Below are 21,186 nucleotides of genomic sequence, written 5' to 3' on the forward strand. Positions count from 1 at the left end.
GACACATTCTGTATATTTTATAAATATATTTGTAAAAATTTAAGCCTTTTTTGTACAGTATTAACAATACATGAAAAGATGCAAAAAATGTCAACTGGATAGGAAAGTAGATATTTATAGCTTAATTTGCAATAACAGCATTCATTTTGTATGTACTTGATTATTTGTAGCAAATGATAAATCTGCAGCTAAAAGTGCTACTGACATCAATATAAGAAAAGTTCTTTCTACTTCATTTAGCGTCAGCACACTTAAAGGCTGATCTGTTAATTTAAAAAATAAAATAAAATTAACCTAATAAATATCTGGATAAAAATGTGCTTCTCATGAGTTTTTTTTCTATTTTATTTAATTTTATTCGTTGTTCTGCAGTTTTCATTAAACGAACTGTAGCTTTAAAATCAAGATGGAACTATGAGAAGATTTTCCTCTTTGGAGGAAAAAAGGAAACTTTAATTTGCTTTTATCCACAGAAGAATTACTGAATTTCGTTTTGAAAAGTACAAACGTACACATTCAAAGATCAATGGTAGTTAACTGAATTATTACCAAAGGTTTTCCGGAAATCATCCGGGCGCTCTCACACAAGATAATAATCCCTCCCCGACTTCCGTTTACAACCGGAAGTGTCTTGTTTTTCCTGTTTACGTCCAGGAGCCTGCGAGCTAACAGCCTGAAATAATCGGCTGCGGGATTTCTAACAAAATGCCTGACAGTTGATGAGTTTAGTGTGTTGGTTGTTGCTTCCTGCTGGGTTTTTGGGAGCCATGGCTTCAGCTGGCCGCTGCTGTCTCTGTTTGCCCTCGCCGGTTGTTCTGCTGCTGCTGCTGCGGTGGCCCGGGCTGCTGGTGGCCGCCAAGCAGGTCGCCTTGGTGGAGGTGTTTCTGGAGCACCAGCCCGCTGTTAGCACTCTGCTCCAGGGGGAAGTGGTGGAGTCAAGCCGAGGTCGCAAGAGCCCAGAGATCCGGAACGAGCAGCAGGAGGAGCTGGAGGGGAACCTGTTGGTGGTGAGACTTCCTGATGTTTTTAAATGTTCATTTATGATGCCAAAAGACTAATTAGACATGCATTACATGTTATAATCTACACATGCATCAGAAATATTCAAGTTAAATTTGGCAAGGTGCAAAAATAAATACATTTTCCTGTGTTTAGCTTCTTGTTTTAGTTACTTTATAAAATTGTTTTGAAATAGATATAAATATGAATAAACAATTCAATAACAAAAAAATTATATATCTAAAGGTTGGATATTGAATATACAGCAACATTTCCTTTCGCAGTTTTATGATTAAAGCTGCAGTTTTTATTGGACAATGTTTTTTATATAATTGACAGGTGACAGTGCGACGTGAGACAGAAAATCTGTGAAAACAAAATCCACCTCCTCTCTGAGGAGCTGCTACTGCTGTCACAACAATATCTATTGTCTTGGAGAAGCAGTAATGTAGCAGAGAACAAGAGGAGAGGTATGGGAAGTGGCTGGTAAATGGGCATGATTGACAGCACAAAGACCCGCCTCCTGGCTCTGATTGGTTGTTTCTTGTCATCACTGGGAGAAGGCAGAGGAGCTCCATTATTTTCACAGATTATATGTCTTACATTGACCTGTCACAACAGTGACAGTTTGAGCTAGTATAAAAGAAAATTTGGTTGCTTTATAAAAGTTACATACTGCAGCTTCAATCATAAAAACCTAAAATTCAGGTTATCAGAAAATCAAAACATTGCGAAGTGGTAAATGTTCTGGATAACTCTGTTGTGGCTCTTGACTCCACCCGAGTAAACGTCTTCTAAATCTCCCCCAAACTCGTCAAACGGTGCTTCACATCTAACCCTGTTGCTTTAGCAAAACTTTTTTCTTCCACATCTTTTCCTTCCATTAAACTTTCCATTTAAAAAGCTTTGATTCAGCCCCTATAAACCTGCAGATATTATAGTTTAAATTAAACGATTGTGTGTTTTCCTGTCTCCAGGTTGGAGATGACGCGACGCAGCCGAGTGAAGGAAGAGACGGGGAACATGCCGACCGGCAGGAGCCCTGGATCGGCGTTGTGCCGGTGGAGATGGACGACAGCAAAGCCTCCACTGGGAACCAGGAGTCTTTTGCTGATGCAGTGGTTAACAAAGTGAGAATTTATCACAAGTACAGCTTAGTGAGAGGATGACTCCACCAACCTGCAGTAGGTTTCACCTGTTGTTTCTCAGAGGATGTCAGTTTTTAAGAGTTTTGTTGTTTTGGTGCACAGATGAAGCGGGCATTGGTCCTGGGAGCGTCAGCGCTGATCATCCTGGCTCTGAACCAAAACACAGCCAGCGAGGTGAAACGTCACACTGGTTCTGATGTTCTCCAGTTTTAAAGGACAGTTTTGTTCGCAGAGACTTCATAATTAATGTTATTTGTTGTTTTGTTTATTTATTTTGGATATTTAAAATGTCTTCCATTAAATGTTCTGATGAACATCAGAACATATTCTGACTTTTCAGAATATGTTCCTGCATTATTGTTACCATTATATTATTCAAAACAACAATATTATCATTTATTGCGATAACTTCTGGGACAATTTATCGTCCAGTGAACGTGTATCTGTCTCATATTTTACTGTCATGACATAGTGACAGTTTTAATAAATATGGAAAAAATATATTTAACAAATTATATGACTTGTTGATTCCTATTTTGGCTGCAAGCATTATTTTTCTTTCTGAATAGTTTGTAAATATTAAAATAAATATCAATGAAATCTGTGCTGATTTGCACTAATTTTGGTTCTGGTTCTGTTGAAATATTTGGATCGGCTCGTTTCTGTGTTGCAGATGGATTTGTCTCAGGTTCTGCTGTCCAAGCCCATCATTGTGATCCAAACATCAGAAAACGTCACCAAGCTGATTGGAGCTCTGCTGAGGTACAGAAACACTACGCAACCACAGCCACACCAACCTAATATAAAATTAATGTCTAGTCAAAGTCCTGATGAATGATATCTTCCCAAAGTATTGAATTTTTTTACATTTTGTCATGGAAACCATCAGATTGTTTATTATTTTAGTAATTTGATTAAATAGCATTTTCTGTATTTGTGTGACTGCAGGGGTCTTCGGGCCACGGCGAAAATCACATACGAGACGATCCTACAGGACAACTTGGTGAGCCTCTTCTTCGCGGCTGGCCGCGTGTTTCCGGGTTCGCAGCGCCCCCAGTGGTGAGTGAGCAGATGGCAGGCTGACCGAGCTGCTGCTGTGTTTTCCGGGCAGGGCGCCACGCTGACCCTGTGGTCCAGCTGCGGCCGGTCCAGAGGCGGCCTGTACGGAGAGTGGCAGGGGGTCATCTGCACCGGCGAGAGCAACTCTCAGGTCCAGGTGGGGAGGAAAGATAAAAACAAAACTGTTAATTTCTAAAGCTCTGTCTAATCCAAATAAATTTGACTTTCATCTCAGAAGAAGCCAGAATTCTACGCTTAACGATTAAAATTCTGAATTCTAAAATTTGAACCAGAATTCTGAAATTTAAATCAGAATTCTGGGATTAAGGTCAAAATTCTGAAAAAAAAAAAAAATCTCAAAAGAAATAGTCAGAATTCTACAATTAAAGTCAAAATTGTGAGAGGAAAATTCAGAATTTTGAAATTTAAATCACAAATCTGAGATCAAAGTCAAAACTTTAAAAAAAATTACAAATTGAACTGTTTATTTTTAATTAAGAGTCGACACGCCCCTGGTCCGATCTGTCGGGATACGCGGTTCTGGAAGCGTTGAACGTCTCAGACGCCGTTTCTTCTTCTCTGGTGGTTTCCAGAAGTACCTGCAGCAGCTGTGGGACACAGTCCTGCTGGTGGCGCTGATCCTCTGCACAGGCGTCATCGTTCAGGCCCGCTGGCAGTACCAGGACCGCCAGCTTAACGACAACCTGGAGGTACAACTGATTACTTCACAGTGGCTGCACAGCAGAAATACAATCACTTCAGTTAGAGGAAGTTTGTAACGTGCATAGATTTTATGAGAAAAGCTTTAAAAAAATAACCAGAACATCAATAGTTTAAAATCCTAAAATATGGATTTAACTGGAGATTTAAACTCCTAAATAGGTGTAATTTCTGCAGAAATGTTGACAATTTATTGAAATTTGTTTTATTCTGTAACATTTTACTTTAAAACTCAGTGCTGACCTCTGTGGGTTGAACAGTGGCTACTGCAGTCAAATTTTCTCCAAAAATGCAGAATAAAGTTGCCAGATTTGTTGCTCATCCACCTCTTGGCCACTCTGTAAAATGTATAAACATTTAGAATTTTTGAAAATTTGTTTGGGGTGGAGTTTCATAGGGCGATGCGTTTCACTTTACCTCCATCTGGTGTTTCTGTTGAACGTAGTAAATGAAAATACAGAGCAGCTCCTACAGGTTGTTATTCTTTACCTGCAGAAATTACATAAAGTACCATTTGTTCTGTGCAACATTGTTGGGGTTTTTTAGTTAGTTTTCACTGTGTTGAAGTAATATTTGTTATTATTGGTCGGTAATGTGTTAAAAATTTGCAGACATATTTTCAGACCACTGACATTATGACATATATTTGACCTGTTTTTGTATTTTTTATTGCAGCTTCTTCCGAAGCAGGACGTCCTGAAGAAAATGTTGTCGCTGAAAACCAAAACATATCGTCGGCCCAAACCCTGGTGCGACCCGTCCCAGCAGACCGAGACGGAGAACTGCGCGGTCTGTCTGGAACCGTTCAAAAACAACCAGGTGGGTTAACAATCCAGAAAAACTTTTTATTTTACCCCAAACAGAAGCTAAATGTTCATCACTCAAGTGTCAAAGAGTCACTTTGGACGATGCTGGAGGCAAGGAGAATCTCCAGTAGCAGTCAGTCTTCAAACAAAATAGAAGATGCCTCTGACTGAAGACTGTTGCTCTTTGTCATTGTTGCTCAATATTCAGGCATATTAACAATATTTCAGCAAAATTTTTGACATGCGAAAACCTAATTTGGCATAGATGGGCAGCAGGGGCAGCCACTAAATAATTCAAGATGGCCGCCATAATGGTCATTATGGAGAATCAATTTTGCACTAAAAATAATTAATTCAAAATTCAAATTCTAAAATATTTTAGTGATCCCAAAGGGAAATGAAGTATTTGATAATGTCATACCTATTTGTAGAAATAATGCGTTTATTTGATCCTGCATTTCCTTTTTCTTGTTGACATTTTTCAAAATGGCTGCCATGGTTGAGAATATAAATTTGCACAGAAATTGGCCAGTTGCCAATGGTGGGAACAGCTAACCAAAAGATTTTATTCAACTTTTCTAAATACATCAACAACGAGAAGAATGAGCAGATTAGAGTTTAGCTAACATGCACATAAAAAATGCTTCAACTGCTAAACACAAACCATTAGCAGAAGCTAACGATGCAGTGTGTAAGTAAAACTTATATGGCAACTTTCAAGATAAAAGCCGTTCACCAAAAAAAAAAAAAAAAAAACACAAATTTAAGTAAAAGCAGGTTTATAAAAATGTTGCTGGCCTTTAAAGGGAGCTAATCTGAGAGTTATTGCTGAAGTAAAAGAATTAGCGGAAGCTATTGCTAACCATTTAGACTTCAAAGGCTTAAAAACAGCAGCCATCTTGAAACTCATGGCAATGTTGGGGATATATGAAAAACAGTCTTATGGATGAATATACAAATTTCTATATTTGCATCCAGACCTGTCACAAAAATCTATAAGTTAATCAGATGATGCATCAAAACGAGTTCAATAATTTACATTTTCATCATTTATTGTTCTTCTCTTTCTGGATGTTAAAATTCTTCAGCCTGGTGTTTCAGTCTCAGCTAAACCTTTTTTTTCTGGTTTTCTTTATTTGAAAGTGAACTGACAGGAAAGTAGAAAATGAGAGAGAGGGAAGACATGTGGCAAAGACCAGCAGGCTGGGAATCGAACCAAGGACTAAAGGCTCCTCAAGTCTGTTGTGCTTTTTCTGAAGGACAATTTTATCTACAGACTTTATCATTTGTTTCTGTTTTATTTTGGATATTTAAAATGCTTTTCAGTTCCGGTGTTAAATGTTTATTAGTATTTTAACTTTGTTGATCTTTGAGGACGTGTTCTTCTATTACATTATGTTACTTCAAAATGTTTTCAAAACAACAATATTATCGTTTATTGTCTGGGACAATTCATCGCTCAGCAACTTTTGTTACTGTGTTACTTTCATCCACACTAGAAATATTTTTATAATGAAATTGCTCCACTACTATTAGCTCCTTCTGGTGTTAGCAGGATGCTGGAGTAGGGGATACGATCTCTGCTCTACTCTGACTCTTGTGCCTTCAGTGTCTGCGGGTGCTGCCCTGTCTCCATGAGTACCACAGGGATTGCATCGACCCCTGGCTGTTGCTGCAGCACACCTGCCCTCTGTGCAAACGCAGCATTCTGGGTGAGACCCCGCCTCCTCCCTGTCCGCCGCCCGGATCCGACCCGTCTGAATCAGAGCTTCTGATTCTCCCTGCAGGCACCGTCCGCAGAGACAGCTAGCAGTCGCTGCTGACCTCGTCCCGACTCCTCCGCTGGACCTCGTCCCGACTCCTCCGCCGGACCTCGTCCCGACTCCTCCGCCGGACCTCGTCCCGACTCCTCCGCCCTCCCGGGGAGCGGATCTGGACTCCAGGCGGCAGAAACTCTGCGTTACGGATTCTGTTACATTAAATATGTGGAATCTCTGCAGCTGAAGTCGGCCGCTGAAATGTTTTGATGTGTAAAAACTAGTTATTCGCTCCATGGACGACGACTTCTTTTTCTTCTTCCACACGCAGTTCACTTTAGCTCCTGAATGATGTCAGTAAGAAACATGTTCATCTGATTTGTTTCCTGCTAAAATCACTTCTTGTTTGGAAAATTAGTTTTTTTTTCCAGGGTGAAAAGATTATTTAGCTTTCAAAATTATCCGAACAGAAAACCTAAATATAAACGACGGTGGTGTGGAAAAGTGTTTATCCTTCTCCTCATTTTGTATTTTTTGCATGTTTATCACAGTTCAGTGTTTCAGGACATCAAACCAATTTAAATATTTATCAATGAAGGCGTTAGAAATCCAAATGTTGATTTTGATTTATTTCTAACGAAAAAAATCAAAATTTAAACAGATACTTGTATTTAAAAACCACTATAGCTGTTTGTTTATAATCCTTCCACCCTGGAAAACGAAGATCCAAACTGACCTGACGAGAGTTAAAGTGCTGTGCAAAAGTCTTAAAAAATAATTTTATTGCTAAAGTATATTTAAGTGTAGTTTATAAAGATTTTATAGTTATTCTCTTAACTTTGGGTCCTTTTTTCAAATCTTATCTTTCCTATTTGTCATTAAATTATTGCATTTTAGGAACTAAAATGTTTATTTTGTTATTGAAGAAACTGAATTATTTATTTGTACCTTTTAATGTATTTTTAATATTGTATTAAATAAGATTTAGTGGTTAAATGAAACATCAGCAGAAAGTGCTGATTTAAATGATGTTTGGCTGCAGTTGTAGTAAATTAATGCCTGTGATCATGCAGATTTACCTTTTTTTTAACTGCAAATTTAGATATTTTTTTGACATCATAGAAAATCCAAGTGAAATTAATCTAAAATTTGTGTTTTTCTTATTTTTGGCATGAATTTACTCCCCTAATAGCTCCAACACTCTGCCATACAATCAGACCAACAGTCGACGTTTGAGTAGAAATAAAACCTTTTGGGTTTAACCCAAACAAATCACAGATGCAGGTCAGAGAAGGTTGCCTCCTAAAACCTGAAGACTTTTGCACAACACGGTGAAAAAAGAAAAGTCTGCGCAGTGAGGAGAAATTAGTGTTAGGAGCGTCACGCGCGCCCCCTGCTGGTGACCGCAGACGTTTCTGCTTGGTGGGATCAACGTTTTCACTTATGTTTTATAAATCTGGGTCAAATCTAATCACTTAGATTAGTTTGTAAATTTTATCATGAAAATGTTTCTTTCATTTGTTAAAGCTGCTCCATGTTGTGACAATCTGTGAGAAGATCAATCTCCACATTTTCCCTGAGCCATTACTGCGGTTTGAATAAATGCACCAAAACCAACCAATCAGAACCAGGAGGCGGGGCTTAGCGCTGTCAGTCAGCGCATGTACTCACTGCTAAATGTGCTTATTGTTACTGGAATACCATCTATCTGCCGTCATGCTATGCTAACTAGCTAACCAGCTGTAGATTAGCAAAGAGCATGAGGTGATTGACAGCACTAAGACCCTCCCCTTCCCTGTCCTCTGTTTCTGACTGAGTGATTTATTTATGTAGTTATTAGAACGGAAAGGAGCACCATTTTCTCACAGATCATCTCATACTGTCACAGCAGTGATCAATTTAACATGTAAAAAATTATTTTTATATAAAAGTTACACTTATGCATTTGACCACAGATGACTCAAACTTGAAAGATGTCAAAACAACTGCATTATTTATTATCTCTTTTTTTGTTGTTTTTTTGTCATGTCAACTCCAAAATAGTAATAATTTGTCTTGTTACAAAATGTTCTGACAGATAGATGGGTTCTTTTGTAGAAAACAGTTTGTGCATGGCGACGTGACGCGGCCAGTGCTTCCAGACGTTTCGTTCTGACCCGGCCAGGAGGGGGCGCTCACGTCCACTCTGATCGTTTGGTCGGCTGATGTTCTTCCAGAAGAAGGAGAGGGAACGCTCTTTGATGTCTTACTTGTTTACATCTTTGGATTGTAATAATAAACTGATTTGTTACCTGGCAAAAATTAAAAGTCTAATTGTGGTTGTGGTGAGCAGAGGAAAGAAATCGGTGCCCAAATAAATTGTTTTGGTTTAAAAAAAAAGAAAAGATCCACAGAGAACGTTGTGGCGACAGACCAGAACCGGGTCAACCGGACCTCCTCTGGCTCCAGCAGCGCCGTGGAGCGGGTCAGGAGGGGATCATGCCTTTGTTCCTCTTCCGGTCCGCCATGGAGCGCCGGTTGTGGTTGCTCACGCGGCTCTTATTGGCCTCCTTCTTGCGTCGGTCCAGGAACGTCTCCGTGGTCTGTCCCTGGCCTTTGGGTCGACCCACCACGTTACTGGTCCGCTCGGGCCGAAACCTGGAGGAAACGGAAGACGAGGGTCAGAAAACTGTAACCACAAGAATCATCCAGAGATTATAATTCATAGAGATTTCACAGCAGATCGGGTTTGATGAGAGAACAAAACATTTCCAGTTGCTGTGGTTCCTTTCCTCACTGAACTGAATTAACCAAACTAATTAAAAAACTGTTCCCCTCCTCACCTGTGGGGGCGCTGCACCAAGAACTACTAAAGGAAATTATACAAAAACTGAGCAAAACTTCCTTCACCAAATGTAAACAAAAATGGAGTGGCGTCAGATTTCAGCGGTTGGAGGATTTATCTTTTATGTTCGGTGGAAAAACCATGAGTCGGTTCTGCTGCCAATTCTAGCTAGCTAAGTAGCTAGCGCGTTTGTTTTGGCTGTATTTAACCAGAATGCTCTGCTATGAGTTAACTTCCGGCTTCTGGAGCGGTTCCGGTCCGTTCGGTTTTCTCATAAGCATTTGAACCAAACCAAAGTTAGGGCTCGACAATAAGGCTTAAAAATAAAATCCCAATTTTTTTCATAGCAGATTTGAATTCCCATTCTCATTTGATTTGATTCTTTTTCAGCATTTTCTTTTCTTGGGTAAAAAAAAAAAAAAAGCATATGACCGAAAACAATTTAAAAATGTGGCTTTTATTTCCATCCTCCCTTCTATGAGAAGTACGATGGCGTATTAGGGCAATGGTACATAATTACAAGAAAAAATGTTTAAAATTAGGAGAAAATGTTTTGTTTTCATGAGAAAAAATGCTTGGATAACTATTATTATCCAAGCTTTTGAATAATAATAGAAGATTATGTTCTAATATGAAGACTCTAAACAGGGAATAGTGCAAAGACCCTAAAATAATCTTTTATATTCACAGGAAGCCATCCTTACCCTTTCTTCTGCTGCATGGCAGCTCGTTTGGCTTCGGCTCTCTCCCTCAGCAGAGCCGGGTCCTGAACGAACTGGTCCCGGTTCACAGGGTTCTGAAACACAAAGCCATGCAACGCATGACGCAGCTTCCAAACTGCTGCCGACATCTACTTCAAAACACGCTCACATGTTAGAACTTTTTCCATCTGTTTCGGTTCTGATTAACTCGTCAGATTCTGACTCCAAATCAACATTTGGAGTCAAAACTACAGAAACGTTGTTTAGCTGTCAGAATTTGGAAATATATTCAGGAGCATTATATCGTCTAAATAAGATTTTAAAAATTAACTCATTAAAATCAATCTGCATTTTTAGATGCCAGAGTCCAGTAGTAACTAGTTACATTCACTCAATTACATTTGAGTAACTTTTTAAAAAGAAATGTACTTTTAGAAGTAGTTGTACCTTTTACTTTTGAGTAATTTCATTATGAAGTATTGCTACTCTTGAGTAATAATAGAGTACTAGTTTTGTTCTTCACTGAATCAGGCCAAAAAAATATTTGGCCTGATTTTGTTTGTCATTTTGGTCCTAAAAATACAAAATGCCCACCTAACTTTACGTTTTGGTCCATCTGATGATGTAATTATTAAATATTATATGACTGATAAGTTGATCAGTTACTTCTTTACTTTTACTTGAGTAAAAATGTATTTGTTACAATGAGGACGTTTCCTAAAATTATGATTTTGAAACGTTAGTCACTTTATGACCTGTGAAACATCTTCGTCTTCATCGTCTTCCTGCTCCTCTTCCTCTGCTTTGGTTCCTTTCCTCAGTACCTGTGGGACGGTGAACGGCCTGCAGACAGAAAAAACTAAACAATCAACCAGTGACTAGTTCTTCCTTCCCCTGTCGGGATGTTAAAGTTCCAGTCAGAAATATAAAACACACTCGTTATCAGCATTAATGTCATGGGGATTTCTGATTTATGAACATCAAACATTTTCCAAACCTTGAAATTCAAACATTTTCAAGGATTTGAAGCCCCTGTAGGAGCCGGGCAGCGCCATACCTCCTGCTGAGTAAACTGTCTCCGTCCAGGTCGTTGGCTCCAACCTGGTTCATGTCATACGTGTCGTCGTACTCGTCGTCATAGTCGTCCAGGTCGTAGGGGTCGGCGCCGGCCGACTCTCCCGGCTCGACAACGACTTCGTCCACCACCGTCTCGTACATCTGGTAGCGCGCTCGCTGCTCCGCTATGTGCTGCTTGTCGTTCAGCGTCTCTTGGGCGCTCTCGCCTTTCCTGTAGGCGGAGAACGGAAAAACCTCCAGAGCGCCGCAAAAACACAGAATCTCACCAAGTGTTTTTATTTAGTTTATCCCAAATATCTTAGTACATTTTAATTAAGACAAAACTAACTTACAAGTAACTTTTCAGCAAGAATTATGAGCCTGTTTTAACTCAGTAATTCCTTAATATTCATGAGAAACTTTTAGTTAAACTGGAAGATATTTCACTTATAGCAAGACATTTTCCCACATTACAAATCTTTTCATCAATATTAAGGAATTATTGACTCATAACAAGCTCGTATTTCTTGCTCAAAAGCTACACTGAACTACAGAAGCAAAAATCCAGATTTTCTAAAAATCAAATCTCCAAAAACCAAACATTTGATGAACTGATAAAACGATTTGTCGCCCAGTCGTTTTTGATTAGTACGACAGCAGCTTCCTCTGCTCCTCTACCTCCTGCCCTTCCAGACGCGGGACATGTCCACCTGATCCCTGCGGAAAACGTCGAACTCGTCGTCGTCAAACACGTTGGATCGGGTCTTCAGGACACCTGGGAGCTCCTCTTTCACCGGCCTGCAGACCAACATTAAGCTCCAATCACACAAAACCACACAAACGGAAACGTTCAGCATGCCCACTTTCCTGTCATCTTAAAATGTATCTGAGTAAAACAGATCTGCAGGTTATATGACATTTTTCTTTGGAACTATTTTTGCAAGAAATTATAAAATGTGGATAATCTGAAGCCCTTCAACTCCAGCAGAACCTGTAAAGTGACATGAGAAATCTGAGGCAGAGTCTTAGTCCTATATTGAAGAAAAACAAGGAGAACATTTGAATCTTCTGGAATTTTCAGAATCTTTTAGAAAAGATTCAAAAGTTTAAAATTTGCTAAAAGAAAACTCAAATCTTGAGGCTAATATTAGAAATCTTTTAGAAAGAAATTAGAAATTTTTGAGATTCAAAAGCTAAATCTCAAATAAACAACTTGGACATTTCTAAGCTCCTAAAGTCAAACATCTGCTAAAAAAACTCAAATTTTGAGATCACCCTCAGAAATTGTGAGTTTCAAGTCAAAACTTTCCTGAGCTTTTGCAAGTTTTCTCACAAATTTTGAACTTTTCAAACTCAAATTCCTTAGATTTTTCTAGAAATTTTCCAAGATTGATAAACATTTCTCAAGTTTTTTTCTGCGAAACTTTTCAAATTCAGAAATTTCTGAGTTCTTTCCAGAAAATATCTGAAATTAATCTAAAAATTTCTGAGTTTTTGGTGGGAAGGTACTTCTACTTTTATTAATGTACAACAGCCAGAATACAAAGTTATAAATATCTAATGTAAAATGGCGCCTGAAGAGTCTTTAAACAGTGAGACGGAGTGCTGCCCCCTAGTGGATGCTGTTGTAGCCTCAGGAGGCCGTACCGCGGCATGGTTCGGTCCAGTTTCTCCAGGCTGGGAGCCAGTCGGTCCTCCAGGATGTTGTTGATGACCAGCTCAGAGTTGTAGCCGTATTCCTGCAGACACGCCAGCAGGAAGCCTTCGCCCAGGTCAGGAAGCAGATCCTTGATGCAGGACAGGAGAGACTCAAGCTCCGGCCCGCTCACAGGACACACGGCGCCCTGGAAACCCAAAACGTTCTGGTGTTACTGTCCTGAAGAACTGTAGAGCCACGAACATCACTACAAACACAAATCGTTCAGCTTTTGTGTCATATCTTTATCTCATAGAGAACTGAAGTTTGTGGCAGGAAAATAAACGACAAAAACTTTAAGGGGTGTAAATACACCCCTTAAAGTGTGTAGAAACAAACTCTGAGGATCAGAGTTTGTTTCTATTTTAACATTTAAACCCATGAAAAACAAACGCAAACACTGAGACATCATGCAGCTGCAGATCGAAGCTCTCACGTTGTCTCCTTTCTGTGGGGCGGCCATCTTGGCCTCAGCCCCCACCAGCCTCTCTCCTCTCGACTCTTTGACCTCTGGTGACCCGAGGCCATCCGAACAGGCTGCCGCCGCCGCCGCGCCCTGACTGGCTGACAACAAGGAGGCGCCTTCGGTCTGTGGTCTTCGTCGGCCCGTGGCGTCCCAGGCGCTTTCCACACCCTGCAGCAAATACGACGTCCTCGTCTCGTCACTGAGGGAGAGTTAAAGAAGAAACCAGCTGCAATAACAACTGATATTTACGGCATTAAAAAACTCCTGGAGCTTTAAAGTCTTTAAATGGACATAATGTGTTAAAAGGATGCATGACAGGGAGCGCTTGCTGCAGGAGGCTGATGTCGTCTGAGATGGGAAACTGCTCGTCGTAGTCGACCAGAAACCTGAAAACACAAAAAAAACGGGTCAAATTCAGCACCAGAGTGGGCCAATTACTGGAATAATTATTTTTAATTTAGCTAAAGGACAATATTGCTGCTTTGCATTAAAACGGTTATTTTCTTTTGTATTTAATATTTTTTAAATGGAGGACAGATCCACACAAAATGATAGAAAAATTTTGTTTTATTTTTATAATGTTATTAAGAGCCAGAAGGAAAAGGAGAAAAATTAAAAAGAAAATCTGCAAATAAACAGACAAAAGAGAAAAGAGAAGAAAATGCAAATTGAAAAAATTGTAGGAGGAAAATAAATCAATGTATGATAAAAAAAAAAATATTCCGCATGTGGAAAAAAGAAACTAAAAAACAATAAATAAGACAATAAGACTGGAAATTAAATAGAAAATCAAATAATAGTGATGTGTTAAATTACTAATGCTAAAAATGATCAACATTTATTCAATTACAACATATAATCAAATGACTTGGAGTTTTTATTTTCCAGATGCAAGGTTTGGTACATGAATTACTTTACTGGGTCATTTATTTTACTTCTACATTTTAACCAATTATGTCAGGATTTGTCCTCCAGACTTTGTCAAAGAATTTGCTGTAAATCATAAAAAGAAACTTTTTAAATTTGCTTCAGCGTTAAGGTGTTAAATCAGAACCTGCAACATTATTTAACACCTAAAAATAAATAATTTTTCATAAAACAGAAAATTACTTTTCACTTCACCCTGTATAATAAAATATTGATTAAACATGGAGGTTTGAGACATAAAATCCTCACAATATGGGCTAAATTTTCAGAAAAAACATAGAGTTTAACGACCAATTCTCTCTTTAAAACTACCTCTGGTCCTCACTCTAAAAGCCAGAAAATAAATGTGTTTCTCACCTTTTCTCTGGTAAAAAAGATGTAAAATATTGCAGGAGTTCTTCAGCAAACGTTTGCATGTTTTCTCGACTGAAACGAAACAAAAACATTGAAACACATTTAGCTTGTTGTGTGAAAGTTTTGGGGCAATACATAAAAACAAAGTTACAGTCGTTGTGCGCAATAGGAAAAAAGAAAAATCAATCAGAATGAAAATCTGTCAGAATAATACAGTAAGTGGGATATTGGGAAAATACAAACCCATTATTTTTAAATCAAATAAGATGAAAATTGTACAATTCATATGTAAAGTAAAAAACCATCAACTTTCATACAACAATTAAAAAAAACTTTGTGTCAGAGAGAGATGTTATAATTTAAGAAGAGAATGAAATAATAATAGTAATAATAAAAACCAATGTATTAACAACCAAAAGGAGTTTTTGTTTATCAGTCTGTGGGTAAATTTATTGAATTGATTAAATGATGAAAAGTACAAATTCAAACCAGCTTAAAAACTGTTCAGAAAGAAGATTATTGGAAAATATTTTGACATTGAAAATGGTAAATAACTTTACATTTAGGGATTATAATCTGAGTTTTAAGTGTCATTTAATGTGGGAATAATTTAAAAGTTTGTCTGGTGTAAGTTGTTTTTAAGATCTTGCATCTTCTACATGTTCCTTTTTGAACACATTATGTAAAATTGCATTTTAATGGGCATTACATTCTTATTTTTTCCCGTTCTTATTGTTTACTGTCTGTTTGAAATGAATAAATCAAAGCCCAGACTGATCGGGGTGTGTGTGGTGTGTTTTTGGGACGGAGCTGCCTGTGGTGGACTCACCCCTCCAGGATGGGCTGCAGGCAGGTGTGGTGCAGCAGCAGGTGAGTCGTCTCCACCATCTTCCTGCAGGAGTGGCTCATCCTCTTCCACAGGCCCTCCTGCAGACTATGGCAGATTAAGAGTTCAGTTCTTTACTGTCACAAATTGCCATTTTTTTCTAATAATAAAATCCCAGAGGTGGATGCTCGCCTTTTATTGTCAAAGTTTCTCTTCCTGATGGCTTTCTCCAAGTCCGGCACGGCGGCCTCGTAAAACGGCGGCAGCCTGAGGCCATAGGAAGGAAAACAGAAACTCCTTATTATGGATGCAAATGGTGGATTAATGACTTCATGTAAAGCTGATTTATCTTGTGAGCAGAGATATTCATACAGAAGTTCGTCTCAAGTGTCGTTTGAAGAAACATTAAAAAAGTGCAATGGCCCTGAAACCAACCGTGTTTAACGGCACAACATGTTTTTCCACCGTGTTAAATTATTCTGCTTTTCCAGTTATTAGCTCGCCTTCGTAGCACTTCAGTAGTTTTGCGCCATGTAGCTTGGCTGAAAGAGCTATTAGGGTGAAAACTGAAGCAGCTTGTCGGCCGTTTATATTTCAAAACAACTTAAGGAGATTGTAGTCTTTATATTTCATAAACAACCGCATAAAGTTTTCATTTTTCATCCCAATCCAGACTCTGTTTGAACAGTTTCTGTGATGTACAACCACCACCATCTTTGTTTTTTGAAACTGCTCTGCTTAAAGATGAGCAGCGGCGGCCTCTACTGGATGGTGGCAGAATTACAACACTAAACGAAGGTCAAAGAGCTGCAGGTGTTAAATCACAATTATCTATAACTGTCCTGATTGTTCCTTGTCCTTTAATGGCGACCGGCCTCACTGTGAGCTCCGAGGTTTACCTGCTGAGGAAGCCGTGGGAGTGGAAGTTGGAACAAGCGGTGGGAAAGATTTCCAAGAAGGCGTGGATGGTGGTGGTCGAGTCGCACAAGTACAAAACTATATCTTCAAGCTCCTGTGATGGAAAAAAAAAACGGCAGATTAATTTGTAAGATTAAAAAACATATGTTCATATGTTTAAATTATATTAGAAGAAATCAATATAAACCGTTTTTACTTATGGTTTTAAATATGTGACGATTTTAGACCATTTTTAGCACAAAATGAAACGTGTGATCTTTAATTACATTAAAACTCAGAATGAAATTAATCTGAGAAATTTTCTAGGAAAAACATGGAAACTTGTGAGTTTGAAAAGTTACAAATCTGCTTCAAAAGCAGATTTTGAGCTTAATCTCAGAAATTTTCAAGAAAGAGGAAATTTCTGAATTACAAATTTGCCAGAAGAAAATCAGATATTGAGATTAACCTCAGAATTTTTTTTAGTAAAAAGAAACAAGAACACTTCTGAGTTCAAAGGGTCAAAATAAAAAAATAAAAAAATCTGAAGTTTTGAGTTATCTTATATAATTTATAAAAAATACAAGAAAAATTCTGAGTTTGAAAGTTCAAAAAGTTTATAGAAAAAAAACTCAGAAAACTTAAGATTAATGTCAGAAACTTTCTGGAAAAGAAATTAAAAAAAAATAATTGAGAAGTTGTTTCTGGCGCCATAGTTTGTCAGAACCTCCAGGTTCATGCTCATGGTCGTCGGCTGCTTCTGTGCGTTCAGCTTCATCGGCTCCATGGCTGTGGCTCCTTCACAATGCAGACCACATTTCTCCAGGATCGTGTCAAAGACCTGGACGGTTATAACAGTAATTACAAACCGAAATAAAACAAAACCAGAAGGTAAAAACTGAACAGACGTTCTCAGATGATTGTAAATCTCACCTGTAGGATTGTGGGAACCGTCTCCTCCAGGTCGCTGTAGTAAGCCGGCTGCCGAGTAAAAATGTTCTCTGAAATGAGTTTTAACAGCCAATTAGAACAATAACATGTGACAATCTCAGCCCTTTCTGCTCAACATACATCAATATGATGTAGACTGGACTAGCTGGTTAGTTTTTAGATTAACTGATTAATAATTTAATCACATATAGGAAATGTATTTTTAAATTTTTTTTTACAGCATTTGATCCAGGTGAAGCAAAATCTGCCACTTGAGGCGTTCTGCGTTGGACATATTTACAGATAAAAAAATGTTTTTTAAGTGTTAAATTCAAAATGTGTATTTTTTTTAACAGTTTTGTAAACGCTTCTCTAATTTTTTTAGGCTATATGCTCCAGTTAATGATTAAGTGATGACTAAATTAGATCACAATTATTTTTTTTAAAAATCAATTAATCACGATTAATCATTTCAGTCATATATTCTCTCATACAAATTTCTGACTTTGTGACTTCACAGAATATTCTTGTTCTAATATTTTGAATTTATGCTTTTTATTCAAGGGAAAAATAATTTTCTCCTAAATTTCTCCAGGTTTTGTCATTTTCAGGTTGGATTAAGACCATCACAGCACCTCCACCGTGTTGGACAGTGACGGCTTATAGACGTCTATTATTTCCTGTAGATAGGGAAGTTTCCAAGCTTAAGCTGTTCAGGTTTATACCATATATTCTGCTAATATTTTCTTTGAATCTATGTTTTATTGAGTATTTTCGATTAATTGTTTCAGCTCTAGTTTTGATTAAAGAAGATTTTCACCTATCATCTTATGAAGCAGCTGGCTGTTGCCCTTCCCAAAGAGAACGCACAAATCCAGAATTTTAGGAATGTCGAACACAAAGTTGTTGTAGATAATCTCTCCAAACACAGCCGGGGTAATGAAATGTTCCTGTCGCAAAGAAAGAAAAAAGAAATTTATAAGAAACTGTCAGATAAATGTACATTATTTACATTATTCCCTCCGCCTGACCTTGGACTCTTTATGAGTGGCCATCCGGAGGAAGGTCAGGAAAACCGCCTTGTGGATGGTGCGCTGCACGTCGGCCACCGCCGGCGACAGGGGCAAGGTGCAAAGGTCAAGGCCGCGCTGAGCCAGCTGCAGGTATGAGTCGAGACACCGCAGCAGAGACTCATCAAACACCACCTGGTGGAGACGCCACAGCGATTACTCTGGACTCATTTCAACCGTAATAAATGGAACATCGACCAACATATCTGATGTTTACTGATCATTGGCAAACTGTAACATCTGTTACTGCTTTTCACAACTGCTGACTGTATGCTGCTAAATTATTCCAGAAGTTATTACAATAAATTATAATATTATTGGCTGACACTGGAATTGGAAGACATTTTAAATATTCAAAATAAAAAAAACAACAAAACTATAAATGAAATAAATTACAAAGTTCCTGTAAATAAAATTGTCCTTCAAAACAAGAGCCAGTTCCGACCACAACACCAGACTGAAGACTTTTATCATCCAGTTTTTGGTAGAAAGAGAAAAATGATAAATCAGGCAAATGGAAATTATTAAGCTCATTTTAATTTATTGTGTGATTATTTGATTTATTGCTTTTTGTGACAGTCATGGATGATAAATAAATAAACTTGACTTATTGACTAATTTCCACCAATCGGAAGCGGCATCAGTCCCATACCTGACACCAGAACTTGTCGTGAGGCAGAGTCAGCAGCCACTCCAGGTCTTCTGCTATAAACCTGGCGTGCTCCAGAAACTCCTCCACGTCGGCCGGAGAGCCATCTTCTGGGGGAGGTTTGTAAGGCACGAAGCAGCGCTCCTCCTTCCTGTCTGGGTGCTGGTGGAAAACACAACAAAAACTTTAAAGGGGCAAAATCATGTGTCTTTCAACCACATTGTGCCATTTCAATGCACAATCAATTAACTATCTTACCTTCAGTTGTAATAAAAATGCTGTTTATATCAAATATGACTTTAAAAAAATTTACTTCGTAATTAAATCCTTTCAACTTGGGCCTCTGTCTCTTTAAGAAGCTTCTGCTCTTTTTGAAACTCCGCATTCAGGAAGTCATCATAACATGGCTCCTCTATTAACCCTTAATGTTTTTACCAGCATTTCACTGAGAAATCGCAATTAGCAGAGGTGTTTGCTAATTGCTGCTGGCTAGTCTGAAGGAGCTGAGTGGGGAAGGAGCTGCGACTAGAAGGCGGAGCTAAGTCCACCCTGGCATTTTGTGCAGCTGAATGGTTGCCATGGAAATTTTATTATTTCTCAAACATGCATGAAAGAATCAAAGCAACACTCCAGGTATGTTTCTGATCAGGGAATAAAATTATAACATGATGGTGCTGGGGTCAAATGTCATTCAAACAAACATGAGGAAACTGAACCAACCAGTGCAGGCAGAGTGCGCTCCTTTCCAGAAGGGCCCAACTCCGTCACCTGCTGCTCATCCAGCGGCACTCGAGCGCAGGCCATGGCTGCTCCTCTCGGGTTTACTCTGATCTGAAGGGAACAGATTCTGGTGATTTTGTGGAACACTGACTGCATCTTCTGTTGAGAAACCTGTCTGGATGTGTAGACGGAGCTTCACTGACACAAACTTCTTTCATAATTTCATAATTATAATTTCCATCTATCTGGATTTACCCCTGCTGGCTTCTTCTGGCGCAGAATTATAACACATCTAACGTCAATCGTATTAAAGTCGAATAAAATGCGACATGCAGACTGCAGACACACTCAGTTATGTATTGGATTTAGTTCCACTTATGGAAGAGGCGTAAATTTGATGCATTTAATTTTTTGGGATGAAAAGATTGTAATTGGGCCGTTCAGACTCCTGTGAACAAGTTGGATTTGGGTTGCATTTACCTGCAGTGTGAAAATAGTATTCTTTTAAAGTACACCTTTTCCAACTACAGCTGACTGTGAATTACTTTCTATACACTAAATGAGAGGCACACGGTTGCAATAACACACATTTTCTCTCTGGTTGGTTCTAGAAGTCAAAACAGTAACAATGGCCTCCAGGTTCCTGCTTATCGGACCTCAGATTCCCTCATAAAACATCAAATGAAACAACAACTCACCACCAGTTCTGATCAATTGAAAAGAAACAGGAAAATATTTTAAACAGATGCAGTTTCATGTTGAATGTTTTTGCTTTATTCTGGAAATGTATCATATTATTGATGCATAATGGAAAATATGCCAAATATCATATATTTTTGAAATACTCTACAGCATCCAACTGCTGTCTGTCAGACTAGACAGACAGACAGACAGACAGACAGACAGACAGACAGACAGATAGATAGATAGATAGATAGATAGATAGATAGATAGATAGATAGATAGATAGATAGATAGATATTCATGTAAACAAATGTATCATGTTTTTTAAAGTCCTGAAGTCTTTAGCAAGTAATAAACTTGTATAATAACAACACAAACAACCATCTAAACTTACACTGACTGAAACACGTCCCTGTTAATTATCAACTTTTACTGTCATTTTGTTGAGTTTTGAATCTAAAAGCTGTTGCCCTTTGAAGCTTCGCTAACCTGTTAAACAGCAGCTACTAATCAATGAAGGAACGTTTCGACCAACCGGCTGCCGAACCGGCGGTTCGGCCGTGAATCGGCGGAAATAACTGCCCGGAAACCAGGCTAAATGAAGCCGCTTACCTCTAAACGCGACACTCTGTGATTCAGTCAAGCCATCTCGACAGATTCGACGCAGTTTTCACCAGTTTCTGTTTCCAAACGTCTCTCACAGACATCTGCGCTGGCCAGGAAATGACGTTGTCTGTTTTTCTTTCAGGTAACGTCTTGCTCGCCCCCTGGTGGCGATCAACGTAGAACAACTGCCGTTTCTGTGTTTTTAATCCGAAAATGTTCTTTCGGTCTTGTTTTTGTTTGTTTTAGCATAACACCGCATTTCATTTGTGAAAATAATATATTTACTTATTA

At 38.5% G+C, this 21,186-nt stretch overlaps 2 protein-coding genes across 3 annotated transcripts; one reads left to right on the plus strand and one right to left on the minus strand.

Annotated features, from left to right (window-relative positions):
• The first annotated feature begins 639 nt into the window (after window positions 1-639).
• On the plus strand, window positions 640-8,482 carry rnf215 (ring finger protein 215). Of its 2 annotated transcripts, XM_055039529.1 has the most exons (10): window positions 640-1,007; window positions 1,977-2,129; window positions 2,250-2,321; window positions 2,821-2,909; window positions 3,096-3,150; window positions 3,259-3,363; window positions 3,800-3,916; window positions 4,602-4,745; window positions 6,342-6,444; window positions 6,520-8,482. In XM_055039529.1, the coding sequence occupies exons 1-10, from the start codon at window positions 720-722 to the stop codon at window positions 6,540-6,542; spliced, it is 1,149 nt and encodes a 382-aa protein (XP_054895504.1). In that variant the 5' UTR covers window positions 640-719; the 3' UTR covers window positions 6,543-8,482. The 2 variants fall into 2 exon arrangements, with proteins under 2 accessions (XP_054895504.1, XP_054895505.1); XM_055039530.1 differs by lacking the exon at window positions 6,520-8,482 and having other exon boundaries at window positions 5,876-6,433.
• On the minus strand, window positions 8,466-21,050 carry ascc2 (activating signal cointegrator 1 complex subunit 2). Its single transcript, XM_055039528.1, has 19 exons — window positions 20,902-21,050; window positions 19,606-19,716; window positions 18,889-19,047; window positions 18,198-18,371; window positions 17,987-18,116; window positions 17,170-17,237; window positions 16,964-17,077; window positions 16,239-16,351; window positions 15,532-15,606; window positions 15,343-15,447; window positions 14,517-14,585; window positions 13,544-13,618; window positions 13,203-13,431; window positions 12,718-12,914; window positions 11,749-11,868; window positions 11,072-11,302; window positions 10,770-10,857; window positions 10,018-10,109; window positions 8,466-9,126 (listed from the first exon to the last, which is right to left on the minus strand). The coding sequence occupies exons 2-19, from the start codon at window positions 19,687-19,689 to the stop codon at window positions 8,955-8,957; spliced, it is 2,295 nt and encodes a 764-aa protein (XP_054895503.1). The 5' UTR covers window positions 19,690-19,716; window positions 20,902-21,050; the 3' UTR covers window positions 8,466-8,954.
• Window positions 21,051-21,186: the final 136 nt, after the last annotated feature.

This window comes from Poeciliopsis prolifica, unplaced genomic scaffold, assembly GCF_027474105.1.
Source record: "Poeciliopsis prolifica strain line A6 unplaced genomic scaffold, Auburn_PproV2 SCAFFOLD014, whole genome shotgun sequence".
In the NCBI taxonomy this organism is placed as follows: domain Eukaryota; kingdom Metazoa; phylum Chordata; class Actinopteri; order Cyprinodontiformes; family Poeciliidae; genus Poeciliopsis; species Poeciliopsis prolifica.

What these genes read in the sequence shown, in the direction of transcription:
- rnf215 (XM_055039529.1), top strand. Translation starts at nt 720, where the DNA reads ATGAGTTTAGTGTGTTGGTTGTTGCTTCCTGCTGGGTTTTTGGGAGCC. An exon ending in ACCAAAACACAGCCAGCGAG is followed by an intron (nt 2,322 to 2,820) that starts GTGAAACGTCAC and finishes TCTGTGTTGCAG; the next exon opens with ATGGATTTGTCTCAGGTTCT. An exon ending in CGATCCTACAGGACAACTTG is followed by an intron (nt 3,151 to 3,258) that starts GTGAGCCTCTTC and finishes TTTTCCGGGCAG; the next exon opens with GGCGCCACGCTGACCCTGTG.
- ascc2 (XM_055039528.1), bottom strand. Translation starts at nt 19,689, where the DNA reads ATGGCCTGCGCTCGAGTGCCGCTGGATGAGCAGCAGGTGACGGAGTTG. An exon ending in ACGACAAGTTCTGGTGTCAG is followed by an intron (nt 18,372 to 18,888) that starts GTATGGGACTGA and finishes CGTCTCCACCAG; the next exon opens with GTGGTGTTTGATGAGTCTCT. An exon ending in GCTGCTTCATAAGATGATAG is followed by an intron (nt 17,238 to 17,986) that starts GTGAAAATCTTC and finishes AACTCATTTCAG; the next exon opens with AGAACATTTTTACTCGGCAG.